Source organism: Protopterus annectens, chromosome 4.part0 (genome assembly GCF_019279795.1).
Source record: "Protopterus annectens isolate FY-2018-M chromosome 4.part0, PAN1.0, whole genome shotgun sequence".
NCBI lineage: Eukaryota > Metazoa > Chordata > Ceratodontiformes > Protopteridae > Protopterus > Protopterus annectens.
Genome location: NC_056733.1, coordinates 875,393,930 through 875,409,298, shown reverse-complemented (window position 1 = coordinate 875,409,298; position 15,369 = coordinate 875,393,930). Strand labels below are relative to the sequence as shown.

Here is a 15,369-nt window from a genome sequence, read left to right as displayed (position 1 = left end):
AACAGAACAGGTAACCAAAAATAAAGTCACCTTTAGATGTTGGAAGAAGGGTCAGTGGTAAGATAAATAAGCAGACACCCCTCCTCTTCTGGGGAATTTGGGGTGTGCTGTCTAGTAACAGTCTTGTCTCAGCACTGGGCTAGGTGTCTTTCAGTATCAAACTGGACAAGCACAGAGAATGGAACAGCAGCATCCATTAATACCTGTGCATGGCATGACATCTAAAGTCCATCAGCTAACAGTGCACACCCTCACATCAAGGGAGGAACTCAGGCTAGGAGATGGATACTAGATGCTAAATCATCTTCCTGTGTATACATTTTCCTCAGTCATGGCAGGCCATATGTCCACATCCACCCGTTACTAAATCTGAGGTGCAGAGAAGAAAGCAAAGACTAATGATATCACTACATGTGGGGGAAGGGGCACAGGAAAAGGATTTAACTGTCAGATATGTCATAGGCAAAGTCCGTCCAGAGTCAAATGCTGTTTTGGCCTGATGCTAAAAGGGTACTGAAAGGAAAAAGTACAGATAAAAATAATTCAGAAAATGCATATCACCTTTCAGTATATTCAGAATGAGTCCAAGAACAGGGCTGCTGGATGGAGCATTTGGAACATACATCGTATATTCGCCAATGTTGAACTTGAGTGGATTTTTGTCTAATTCAGGCCTATAGTCATGCAGATCTTCTAGTGTAATAATCCCCTCCTAAATCAGAGAATAAAACACAAAGGATAACATGAAATCTTAGAAGGATTAGGTCTGTGCCTTGCACACATACATATTGTTTCTGATTAAGTACCTATGAGCACCCAAAGTGACCTTCGCTGAATTATGCACAAAACAGCGGGTGGCAGAGAAATGTTTGTGACTTACTGATACTGTAGCACAGAATATAAAGCATTAGCAAGATATGTGGCATGGAATGTGGAAAAGAAATATTAAGGAAATTAAGGGAAGATAAACGAGAACACACATCAAAAACATTGTTTATATTAAGCAATATTTAACTTGGTCAGCAAAATATAAATAATCATCAGTATATATATATATATATATATATATATAAATACTTAAAAAGTCAGGGAGAGATAAGAAGGGGAAAAAGTTACAGAGAATGGAACAGAGCGGGAAAATGAGACTGAGCCATATCAGAAAATAATCAATAAATTCAGGCACCAAGCAGGTTAAATGGAAATGTAATTTAAAAGGTTAAATGAGACTCAGAACAGAAAATAGAATTTAAAGAAAAAAAAGACTGAATAAAACTATGAAATTAAGAGACAGATAATTATATAAAGCAATGTATAAGAAGGTTAATGGTTTGGTCAATCTCACAGTGTACCAGTGTTGCAGTTCTATGACTTGAGACAAAATCCACCCTATAAAGTACAATCAAGTATACATTTTGATGGCAGATTTATGATGTACACTGTAACCAGAGTCTAGACCATCTCATTTAACGCTGCAACAAATATTTTGATGAATAAAAATGATGAAAATCTTGTGCTCAGGTTAGAAATTTCTTTATGAAAGAAGAATGCCACTTTCAGCCAGAATAGCTGACATAATCTCCTGGACTTCATTGCACTTTGTTACCACACTTGGAAAGTCCTGTCAACAACAACCTTAACAATACCACTGGCACTGACTGTATTTGAAAGTGACAGCATTTTGCTCAGAGGTGACGAGGAAGGAACTGGTATCAAATACTGTCAAGAAACTCTTGGTTAGCTACAGGGCCCATAAATTCTGCTCAGTGCTTCTATCTATAGGAAGTAAAGAGGTAGTACAGGAGAATACGAATGAAAATCACTCCTTACACTACTTGCAATGATGCTGAGTGCTTTGTTTTTAGTTCAATATTGTTTCCCCAGCCACAGAAAAATGTTAATGTAGCTATACTGCCCCCATAATGGCAAATGAAATCATATTAGATCCAGTAGCAGAAGCTATTGAATTTTCTTCTTCTTTCAGCTTTTCCCGGTTAGGGGTCGCCTCAGCGGATCACCTGTCCGCTCATGACTGGCAGTAGAGTTTTACGGTGTCGAGTTGCCAGCCCGGCACCCAACCTTCCACGGAAGGCACACACATGCACGCACTCATGCCTAGGGCCAATTTAGAGTGTCCAGTCCACCTACAGCATGTCTTTGGGATGTGGGAGGAAACCGGAGCACCCGGAGGAAACCCATGCAACCACAGGGAGGACATGCAGACTCCACACAGAAGGCACCCCAGCCGAGGATCGAAGCGGAGAACCTCTTGGTGTGAGGTGACAACACTAACTGCTGCACCACCGTGGCCGCCCAGCAGAAGCTATCGAATGTTCGGGTAAAATTTACGAAAGACAGATGTCAAGAAAACCACACAAGTCACGTTAGAGGTATGAACAAACTAAACTTCGTGAAAGGGTTAAATGGTAGAGTCAGACAAGGTCCCAGAAGTGGCTGTCAGTAGGCAAACAATGTGGTATTTGGTTGAAGAAAATGTTCTATTTTAACTCAGGATTATGAAGAGAAGAGAGGTTGTGCCAAATCCAGACGTCTCTTATCATAACAGGGCAGACTGAAGGTTCAAATGGCAGTTACGATCAAATTCCACAGTTTATCCAGGACTAAATGAAATTGTTTCTATTTCTAGTGTACTCAGACTCAAATCAGTTTTTTTCATGTAGAATGAGCTATTGTCTTGCTTAGTTTGATCGTAATATTTTGCCTATATTCAATGCAATTGTGGTGTTTTTCACATATTAAGAATATAAATGTATGTTCCTACAATGTATATTGTTTATTATATTCACAAGTCTTGAACCTCAAGTTTTACCTGCAATGTTTGTTATTCAGCTTTTAACCATCTATATATTTTTTCCTTTATTTATGTAGATTTTTATGAAACCTTTGGCGCAGTCTGCTTACTTTGTGTTCTCATGGGGGAATGAAAAGGGCTTGATTGGGGAGTGATTTTGTCATGTGACAGCATTTAAATGTATAATAAGTGTGTTAATTATTGTTTTATCAGTTCTGATAAGTCCTTCTACCTGGACGAAAGTGCTCAACTTTATCATTAAAGAGTGGCTCCTAACTTGATGGTCGCACATTCTTTGACTCAACTTTCATTGTTAAATTTGGGTATTTCCTGTGGAAATAAAATAATGGTTAGGGATTTTTTATAGCTTGCTGCACCGCCTGCACGCTTGCTTTGTCTATCATGGCTTAGTATATTGTATCCTGGGGCGGGGGGGGTCATTATCCTTTATTTCTTTTTTAACCAGATTTCAGTAGCTGTGACTACATTAGGAGTGTATGTGGCAAGGTAAGCATGTATGTCATTCATAAAAAAGGGAACAGATCATCAAAAATAGTTAGAAAGCAAGATTTGATAAAAGCAACGCACTATATCAAAACAGAACAGGATCGATCATACACTGGTGCAGATAATAAACTAAAAATATCAACACATGCAGAAACATTTAGAAGATATACAGATACCTATAAAGGGAATGTACTAAAAAGCAATTCATGACTCAAAAGTGTTTTATTGAAAACGTGGAAACAAAGCAAAAGTAAGAGAAACGCTACCAAAAAACAAGAAACAAGCATGTTTTGGGGAAATATTTATGAAGACCCTGTGGAACATACAAAAGATGTTGAATGGATAGAAAAATGAAAGGAAACAGTAAGGAGTTATAATGTAGAGGATATGAAATAGGATGAAGTAATGATCAGAGAACTTGAAATAAAATTAAATAACGCTCCTAAGTGGCAAACCCTGGGCACAGATTCAATTCTTAACTTTTGGCTAAAAGTATTAAGATCTTTGCACAAAGAGCTCCGAGCAAGAATTACTCATATGCTTATTCTGAATGGACACCACCCTGGTTAACAGAAAAAAAATTATACTCCTCCTTAAGAGCAAACCTGTAGACCATCCTAAAAACTATTGACTGATAATGTGCCTTCCAGTGATATACAAACTATACGCTGGAACTCATGCTGAATGAGCTTATAGTCATTTAGAAAAAAAACAGTTTTGGCAATAGAACACGAGGATAATAAAAGACAGTCATATGGAACAAAGGATCACTTGTTAAATAAAAATATAACAGAATTATAAAAAGAGAAAGAATCTAAGTATGGCATGGACAGATTACAAAAAAGCATTTGCCAGCATCCTACATTCATGGATAAAGGCATGCTTACACTTGTTGATCAATTACATTACAGCAACCATGAAACAGTGGCAAACCACTTTGCAGCTCAGCCATGGCAAAGGGGAAATCATTATCCCATGGATAAAAATTCAAAGAGGGATATTCCAGAGTGATTTTTTTGTCACCACTGCCGTTTTTGTCTTGCACTTAACCCATTAAGCTATTTAATAGATACCGCAAGGTTACAATTTGACTCCTAGAAAACATCCTTGCTTAAAGACTTCTCATCTACTTTTAGTGGACAGACAACTTAAACCTGTATAGTTCATCAGATGAGTTGAAAGCACAATTGCAAGTGGTTAAAAGCTTCTGAGATGATATAAGAATGTCATTTGGTCTTGATAAATGTGCTAAACAAAATTTAAAGCTGGAAAGCCGCAGCACCAAGAAAACATCTGTCTCAGACAGGAAGGTGACATAAAGGAACTTGAGCTGGAGGGAGTATATAAATATATAGAAATTGATGAAGGGTCAGCAATAAAACATGAACAAATACAAATAAAACTCAGTAAGGAATACTTCAGAAGACTAAAACTAATACTGAAAACTGTAAACATGAAAATCTGAAACTCACACACTCCTAAAACAAAAAACATGGCCAAAGAGTGGATCAACAGCAGACCAACAGTGTAAAACCTTTAAAGTTTAATACTAAACTTAAAATCAGAAAACTGAAATATGGTTAAAACAATCACTTTGTAACATAAACCATCAGAAAGCTAAGAAAATGAATAGCACTTTTATCTTGGATAAACTCAAGACATCTTCAGATATCACAAATATAGCATTCAGAGTTTTAAAAGACCGCAAGTGGAGCATGTGATCAGCAGCCAGTCTCGTCAGCTAAAAGTGACAACACCGTCATTTATCTAGAAATTGTTAAAGTCATAAGGTCACCTCTGACCTTTTACAAAAATTGCTGTATTACTACAACAATCATCTTAGTAAAAACTTTAATTTTAAAAGATAATAAATAGAAATATTTTCATTAATTCCTGGCCATCCATCAGCCTGAAAAGTAAGTTGCCAATAGACTTCCTGTCTTTCAAGATGCAGGTGCCATGAATGAACCCTTGGATTATGGTGGACTTATTCCACTATAACAAAGTGGAAAAAATGTTCCAGAAATTCCGATATGGGCTTGGCTAAAGCATTTGTTGTTTTTTCCTTTCAGATGTCATAGAGGTGTTCATACACCCTTTCCCTTAACATCCATTCATTTTTTTCTAATGTAAAAACAGCTGCAAACTTGCTATACTGCAGCATAAACCACCCCTTTGCTGTTACAGTTAAATTTTCCTTTTATGGCAATATGTTTATTCCTAATATAATAATCTGTCATAGATTGGAGTAGGCTGTGTCCTCAACCTACTTATCACTAACAAATATTCATGCTCATTTGGTGACATTAGTTAACACGACTGGATCACCTAGAGCCATATTTTTACACTATTGAATGGATAGCCCTGCCAAGACATGCAGTCTGTGATCTGTGTTCTCCTCTCTTGAGGATACTGCACATCACAGTAGATGGCCAAATCAATTGGCCTATACAACTCTGCCCCCAATAGGACATCATCTACAGCCTGCAGTGCTGCCCACAGCTCCATTACTGGGTGAGTGTGAGTTCAGAGGTGGGAGGAACCCCACACATTCTCAGGGAGAACATGTAAACTCCAAACAGGCATTGGTCGCTGGTCAGGATTGAACCTTGTACCCTGAAGGTAAAGACAAAACCATTTTGCCAACTGGTATTACTACCAACTGCTTATAAAATCATATATAAAAATCAGTCAGTAACAAGATTATATATTCCTCGTATAGGCTTCCCTGAAATTGATTACATGTATATATCTGCAGTCATGGGACTGCATACATATCAGTTGAACTCACCAGATCCAAACATAGTGAAAGTTTTAAAATATAAGGAAAATAATCCGATGAGAAGGACAAAAATGTAGAAAAGGTATAAATATTGTCGCAAGTATAGAGATCTCCTGGAACAATCTTATGTTGATCAGAATTTTATACAGGAAAGGTTGAGGAGAAGGTGAGTTGAAACCAATAGATCAAAGACTAATAATGGTGGCCCAGGACCGTGGACTACATACACACTGGTTAAAAAGTATATTGAAAAGATGGCAGAAACAGACAAATGCAGATTCTGTAAAACAGAACTGGAAACAGTCGCACATCTTTTTGCTGGGTGTGATACACTAATGGCAGAAGGATTGTATGCTGAAAGGCATAATAATGTGGCAAGACTGTTGCCCTGGGGATTGTGCAAACATTATAATACTGAAGTAGCTGAGAAGCACTGAAAACATAAGCCATGAAGCATTATAGAGAATGATAAAGTATATATCACATGGGATCACCAATTACCAACAGGTCAATAATAGACGGAATAAAATCAGATATAGTAATCTATAAGGAAAAGACATAAGTAGCATCGATCATTGAAATTCCTACACCCAGTGATTAAAACGTCTTACATACAGAGAGACACAAAGTCATAAAATCCCAGGATTTGCAGGCAGAAATGAGGGCAGTGTGGAAGAAGGATACCCAGACAGTTCCAATAGCAATAGGAGCAATGGGTCTTACAAAAAAATAATCTACAATCGTATTTAAATATGTTACCAATACATGTAACTCTGTATGAATTACAGAAGGACTAAATTCTGGGTACATTGCAGGCGCTGCTAAGAGCACTTTTGGCCAACATCAATGACTGAAACATTACTAATGTCATGAACTTTTATCATACCCTGACTTAGTAATGGGGGCCTATCATGAAATTAGAAACCCAACATGGAGAAATTATCTGTGAAACACTTTATAATTCTTATGTATTACAATAGATCTAGAGGGGAATCAGATTGAGACAATGGAAATATTTGTAAACTTGAGAATTAATATAACAGCAATAGAAGTCTATTGTTATAAAGATGTCGGCAAAGGGTAGCAAGCTGATTCTGTGAGAATGAACATGAAAACAGCTTGCCTTACTTGTTGCCACATCAATAGCCCACATTTATTTATTTATTTATTACACGTATGCCAAACCGTATCATTTCATCTCATTGTTATCTCATTATCATTTTCTGTTATAATTCTGCTTATTTGCTTGCTAATTAGATAGATAATGCTTTTTTTCATTTACTTATGCTTATTTGCTTGCTATTTGATGATTTAAATGGTCAAATGCCTTTTTCAATGTGATTTTGCAAAGCACCTATTTTATTTTTTCTCTTGTCTCGTAACTGTATTTTATATGTGATTTAAAGAGATAAAGTTGTCACAATCTGTGGACCTTCCTAGTACTCAACTGTGTCTGCCTCCTGTCTCCTTCTTTCTCTGCTTCCTACTTCTCCCTCCCTCAACCTGCACACTTCTCTCTTCCTTTTCTCTCCTCCTCCTACTCCTCTATGTATGACTAGTGTCCTCTACTCTGACTCTCTCCCTCCTGCACTCTTACCTGCCCTCTCCCTTGTCTTATTTTTTTTTTTTGTTTTCTCACCCCCTTCCCTCTTTAACATTGTTTTGTTTCTTTTCCCCTTTCACAGTTGCTTCCTCGGGCATTCTACTTTCCCCTTGTTACTATTTACCAGAGAAACCCCACCCTACAAGAGAAGATATCTATGAAAATTTCTCCTTGAGCTACTCAAACATTACTGGGACCTAGTCTCCCATTGATAAGAAACACAGTGTATGTAATCTGTTTTAAATATACTACTCTTGTGAATATTAACACTTGAGCAGCATTCTACCTCAGTGTGCCGGAAAGTAGCCCACTGCAGGCCTTTGCAACTGCCCCCACAACTCTGGCCTATAGTCTACTCCCATAATCCCCCCACTGCCTCTACTTAATATTATATTCTTAATAATCTTAGCAGAAACTCTTCTCCTGAGTGTACCTATTTCTTTCTCCACTAAGTGGTGTAATACTCCTGTAAAAGGTCCAGCAATTTATCTTTTCTTCCTGCTCCTCTTATTTTACTTTGCCTAAGGTAACTTTTGCTTTTCCCCACCTGTATCTGTGACATTTTCCTCCAAACACTCATGCACAGTTCTCTCTTTTAAAGAGTGCAACCAAACAGCATAAAATCCACACTAAAAACTAAAAAGCTCTATTAGTAACCACAATACCTGCTCCCCAGCTGCAACTCTCCTTTTCTGTCTCAGATCAATGATTGTTTTCCCTGGTCTCCTTGCCTTCTTGGCTCTTTCCGCTCTGTTCGCCCTGCGGGCTCACTCCGCTCCCCTACCCTGCCCCCAATTCTCACCCGCCCCAGAGGTCCTACCTTTATTCCCACTCCCATTTAACCCCTCTCACTCCCTCAGTCTATCCTTCCAAACCTCTCACACACCTCTCCCCCCAACACACCAGACTCTCATTACCACTCCCCACTCCTAGCTACTATCACTCTACTCTCATCTCCATATATCTTAACTGTCTCCAACTAACATGCCCTCCCCTCTACCTAAACTCCTTATCCTCTTATTACCTTTCCTTCTTCTTACTCTTTATCATGTAACCTCCTATACTGAATCACAGCGACCTCTGGGGATGGGTGGGAATTGGGGGCAGGGTAGGGGCCCAGTGAGCCACAGAGGCGAGAGCGGGAAGAAGAAGAGCAAAGAAGGAAAGAGAACAGGGAACAATCAGAGAGTGAAGACAGAGAGCTGCAGCTGGGAGCAGGTATTAGCAGATTACTAATAGAGCTTTTTAGTTTTTAGTGTGGATCTTATGCTTTTCATCCTCACAACATCCTCTCATCTCACTCCCACAATATCTCACCCTCTTTAATTCCCTCCCAGCCTATCCTTCTCCTAAAATTAAAACTTTTCCCAAACTCTACTAATGTCTACAAACTTACACCTAATCTCTTCCATACTCCTTTTACCAAATTCAAACCTTAGAAACATACTCTCCACCCATCTCTCCTTAACCTTGCCGGTGATATCCACCCCAATCCCGGGCCCAACTTCGCTCCAACTAACCACCCCAACCCAAACAACAAATCCCCAAATAAAAACCTCAAATTCCTCACCATCAACACCCAAAGCCTACTAAACAAATTAACCTTCTTCCATGCCTGGCCTAACAATAACCTACCAGACATAATAACCATATCTGAAACCTGGCTAAAACCTCATATAACTGACTCTGAATTCCTTCCCCCTGGATTTCACTCTCTCCGATCTGACCGCCCAAGTAGAAGAGGTGGCAGGGTAGCTTTAGTCTACACCAACCACTTATCCATTACTCCATACCCTAACTTCATCCCTTCTTTCTCCAATGCTGAACTAGTAATTGGTCTTCTAAAATTAAACACTCACAGAAATATCTGCATCATCTCCCTATACATTCCTCCAGGTAACAACATCAACACCCTAGAGGACATCCTCTCCGGGACCTCCTCCAATATTAAGCTAGAAACCTACATCCTAGGAGATGTAAATATCGACTGGGGAAAAATCAACAACCCTAATCCCACCTCATCTATCAACCTATTCTCCTTCACTCAACTTACCAACGCCATTACCAGGCCTAACAAAACTAACCCCCCTGGCTCCATACTTGACTGGATCTTAGTATCTCATACTAACAAAATCAAAGAATCTGGAGTCCTTCCTAACTCCGTAGGAGACCACCTCCCTGCCTATACTATTCGAGCTGCTCCCACTTCCTCACACTCTCACCAATACATCCACACTCGTAACTTATCTAACTTCAACCCTACTACTTTCTCTGATTCCCTTAAACAAACTAACTGGAACCCCCTAAAAATCCTATCTTTAGACAAAGCCGTTGAATACTTCAATACATCATTCTTATCAGTTCTTAACTCCATTGCCCCAATAAGAACTAAAAGAGTTAAAACAAAGATCACTCCATGGCTCACCAAAGACACAAAAAACATTATGCTCCAAAGGGATAAAACCTGGAAAGTCTACCTCCAACACAAACAACCAGAAACATTACTAAAATATAAACAGCTGAGAAACCTAGCCAAAAAACAAGTGATTAGAGACAAAAAGTCTTACTACATCAAACTACAGGAAAATCATGCAAAAAACCCCAAACACTTCTGGAATTCTATTAACTCCCTCCTTAGGCCAGGAACAAAACATAACCCCTGTCCTGACACCAGCAAATCTGACTCAGAAATTGCCTCACTATTTAATTCCTTCTTCACCTCCTCTATTGCTGAGCTTACAAAAACCTTCACAAATAATAACAATCCTCCCATCCCTGCCAATCCTCCCCTCCCTCCCCCCACCCTAAATTTGAACTTAAACCTGTCTCCACCAAGGTAATAAAGAAACTTCTTTTCAAACTAAAGCCTTGCTCAAATGCCCCTGACTGTATTCCATCCTCCTTCTTAAAAATAGCCTCAGATGCTATCGCTCTACCTATCAGCATCTTGATCAATAGATCGCTGCTTGAATCATACGTACCCATACTATGGCGCTCTGCATATATTCTTCCTTTGCACAAGGGTGGCAAGAACTGTAACGTCTTCAATTTCCGCCCTATAGCCATCCTCTCCCCTATCTCCAAAATTCTTGAAAAATGCATCCATCTACAGCTCTTACCATTCCTGACCAAATACCAGCTTCTCTCCCCCACCCAACACGGCTTCCGACCAGGACACAGTACTAACTCTACCCTTCTCGCCTTCTTACATTCTGTCAACTCATCCTGTGACTCTGGTAATTTGGTTTCCTCTGTCCTACTGGACTTGTCCAAAGCTTTTGATACCATCTGTCATACCCATCTTCTAAACCATCTCTCTAATCTTAACCTTTCCCAAAAAACCCTCTCATGGTTCTCTAGCTATCTTTCAAATAGGTCCCAAGCTGTGAAATGGGGCCAAGCCACCTCTACTTTCCTTCCTACTCCTACCGGAGTAACCCAAGGCTCTATACTTGGCCCTTTGCTATTCAATATCTTTATCAATGACTTCCATAAAGCCATTCCTAACACCAAAATTGTACAATATGCTGAGGATTCCACTTTGATTTGCAGTGCCACTAACCTAGCAGAACTCCAATCTCTGACTCAAAAGGCCTTCTCAACCACTGAAAACTGGATGCTCCAAAATCATCTCTCTCCTAATGCCAATAAAACTAAGATCCTTCTATTCTCCCCCTCTAAATCCTTCACCCTTGATGAAAACTCTCTCCAAATCACCAGCCTTAACAATTCCCCTATTGAGATTGTTTCATCAGCCAAACTTCTTGGTGTCACAATTGGCAATCAACTAAAATTTAACTCTCATATCCAACAAAACATCAAAAAAACTCACATAAAACTGGGCCTACTTTATAGAAATACCCACTTCCTCTCTCCTTCCTCCAGACTAACTCTTGCCTCCACCTATCTCCTTCCCACTCTAATGTATGGTACTCCTCTGCTCACTAACTTAACTTCCACACTTACTTCCAAACTGGAGGTATGCTACAACAAAATCTCCAAATTTGCCACCAGTGCAAAATCCTCCTCTCACCATTGCACTTCCCTTCACACTATAAACTCCCTAACCTACTAGACTTTCACCAGTTGATCATAGTCCACAAATTATTGTTCCAACCATCTAACTGCCCTGCACTATCCAATATTTTACAACCATATTCCCCCCAGACCCCTTAGATCTTCTCACCAAAACCTGATCTCCATTCAAAAACCCAAATGCCCAGCTGGGCAGCTCTTATTAACCTTTACCATAGCAAAAAAATGGAATGCTCTACCCTCCTACCTGAGAACCTGTAACAACCTTAATAACTTCAAATCTCAACTTCATTCCTACCTCTACCTAAATTGGAAATGCAACTGTACCCTTCCACCCATTCCTCTCAAACTCTCCTCCTCTTTCTGTCCTGGCTAACCATCTTACCTTACTAACCTCACTCTCAATTGCAAATTCGTAATCTTAACTAAATGTAAAATCTAGCTATTCTGTTATTCTCTTATTTGCCTTATGAACTGAATGCAATTGTACTGAATGTTTATTTCTTTCTTGATGGCAAAATTTAATGTCAGTAAAATAAGCTATCTTTGTAAATTGTTTATGTTAAAAACTTTGTTTTGCGGAGCTTTTCTCCTCGGGCCTCCACTGAAAATGGGCCCCACAGCCCAGTGGACCTCCCCGGTTATCAAACTGGAATAAATAAATAAATAAATTACATTTATTTATTTATTTATTCTTTGTTGACTGTGTTAGTCCCACTAGGCTAGTAGTATCTTTTCAAGGAAGACACGAGGTGGGATTTATACTACTAGGGGAAATTTGGCCAAGGCAATGAAAAGCTTCCCCTACTTTTTTGATATGTGCTGTGAGGTCTTTTACATCCACCTGAGCTACTACCAGCTCAAGCAAATGGGGTCTCAGCTTAATTCCTCATCTGAAGGACAACACACTCAGGAATACAGCACTATAGTGTTAGCAATCCATCTAGCCGGTGTGGGAATATAACTCACAACCCTCTGCACCAAAGGTGAGTGTGCTACCTATCAAGCAAGAATCCATGTGCATGTGGTGTATATGAGTCATCGTCTCCCTGTCCCCAATGTATCCCTTAGCTTCCTATATTGCAACATTTTACTTCTCTGAAATATCCTACAGACAAAAACATCTTGAAACATCTTAATAACTCAAGTACGAAATTCTCCAAGGTTCATCCTTCCTTCCTAAAGCTAGTTGTTGGACACATTGCAATACCTATAATTCATATCTTCAATATCTCTCTTTTTACTGCAACTGCCCCCACTGAATTTAAACATGCCTTCCCAAAACAGCTTCTCCAAGGGATTTTAAAGACTTCAGACTAATGTCTAATCTCTGCCCCATTACAAAGATCTTTGAAAAACTTCGGTATAAGCAATTACTAAACCATATTAACAGCCATGGCCCTATGTCTGACACTCAACATGGCTTACATAATTATTTTAGTACCTTTACAGTTCTGCGATCTGCTACAGATAACATTTACTGTTACATTAGTGAAAGAGAAATCACAGCAGGTTTCTTTGTAGATATAACTAGAACCTTCAAAACAATTATCTATTAAATTCTAGTTAACAAGCTAAAGAGAATATATTTTGGAGAAACTATTAAAAATTAGTTTAGTATTTATCTGAAAACCGTTCCTTCTAAGAATATTTAAGTACTTCTCTTTCCCAATTGGCTTAACCACCGCAGGTGTCCCACAAAGATCAGTACTGGACACACTTCTTTTATACCTCTTTATTAATGGTCTCCCCCATAAACTTGTCAAAAATTAAACTAGTTAAGTATGCAGATGACATACTTATCTTAAGTCCAACAATTCTCACACAGATCTACAAATCAAATTACAGAATAGATTCATGCAGCTGTGCAGCTGGTCCACTGCAAACAAACAAACAAACATCTTATTAATCTGAAAAAGACAAATGTCTCCTACCACTCCCATTGTTATAAAAGATATTAAAGGGTATATCATTTCCAGTGTCAGAGAATAGAAATACCAAGGTCTAATACTCTATCCTGTCCTCACCTTCATATACTAACTATGTAACTAATAGAGTACTTTTGTAACTAAAAATGCATTATAAAATTAGTCATTTTTTCTCCCCCCAAAGCTCAATCAGAAATAGCCAAGAAGCTCTGTGATGCAGAGAGATAAAGCCCTAAATACAGTGCAGGCGACAAGGGTTCTAATAGTCTGTAAGGTGCATAAGGTGCTGACAGTGAGGGGGGTGGGTGTTTGTTAATGATACTCCCTGAGGGGAGACACGTTTCAATGAGGAGCATTGCCACAGATAAGGTTGGTGATGGCTAGGCAGGGGGCAGGGAAAGGGTAGGTCATAAAGACCCCCCCCATATAAGTAGTCAGTCAGACCACAAGAATGCCCTTAAGTTTCATGCCAGCCCTAGCCTTAACAGAGAAAGGCCAGGTGGAGTGTGTAAGATGGCTGGTAGACCTGATGATGGATGTGAGTAATTGCAGAGTAAATGCCAAAGAAAAACGCCAGCAACTGGTGAACTGCTGTAATAGTAGCATAATTGTAAACTACCAAAGCACCATAAAAGCTCCAAAACATACCGGTTTCGGCCCGGATTCAAACCTTGCCTTCTTCAGTGTATAACAGTAGAGCAAATCAGAAAGTGCTTTTATATGATACAAAATTCTGTGATTGGTTAAACAAAAGCTGTCAAGCTCATAAATATTTAACAAAATTGTATACCTTCCATATATATTAAATACACTACAATGAGTTGTAAATGGAAGATATAACAAAGAGATGTAACAAAATACATGAAAATAACATACTATGCTCAAAGATGTACAACAAAAAATAAATACTTGTACATATGTATTTATAAACATTCATTGAGTCCTGGGTTAAATAAAGCACAAAGTTTGGTGATCCATTTCTTTTCTTTTAGATCAAGTTTTTTATGCCAGCCACCTTTATTGGTTCTATCACCAATAATTTTATCAATGATTGTAAAATGAAATTGTGCCTTGTTGTGTATTAGTGTGTGTTTATATAATGCATTAGATGTTGTTTTGCATTTAATATCACTCAAATTTTCCGATACCCGTAACCTAACAGGTCGAGAGGTCTGCCCAACATAAAATGAGTGGCAACTGCAACATGCCATATAAATGGCCCAATCAGTGTTGCAATTAGCAAAAAATTTTATATCAAAAACTTTGTTGCTATTTCTACTAGTAAATTCTTTTGTTTTTGCCATAGATTTACAGTTAACACAGTGACCACAGGGGAAACAACCAATAAGTTTATCCCCCAAAATAGTTGTTTGATATACATTTGGTAAAGAGGATTCAAAGTGATGTTTGTAATGATTAAAGTATCCCGCTAGGTTCTTGCCTTTCTGAAAGGAAAATAAACATTTATTAGAAATAATGGATTTAGTTTTAGCATCTGCTTCCAGTATATTCCAATTGCCCTTAATAATATTCATAAAATTGCTAGTATTTCTACCATATGTTGTTGTGAAACGCAATATATTTGTCTTGGTAGATTTCTTTTGGTACGTCAACAAATTTGATCTATGTAGACCTAAGGCATGATTATGAGCCATTGTAACATACCCTGAACTATAACCCCTGTCCATAAATCTATTGTACAGAT

The 15,369-nt window shown here is 38.5% G+C and overlaps 1 protein-coding gene across 1 annotated transcript in view; it reads right to left on the bottom strand.

The window, feature by feature from the left end:
- Positions 1 to 15,369, bottom strand: part of GGT1 (gamma-glutamyltransferase 1) — a gene marked incomplete in the record, with an annotated part of 1,527,627 nt that overhangs the window by 159,891 nt on the left and 1,352,367 nt on the right. Inside the window, 1 exon segment of the mRNA XM_044068834.1 lies at positions 562 to 660. Within this exon segment, the coding sequence (XP_043924769.1) occupies positions 562 to 660 (99 nt within the window).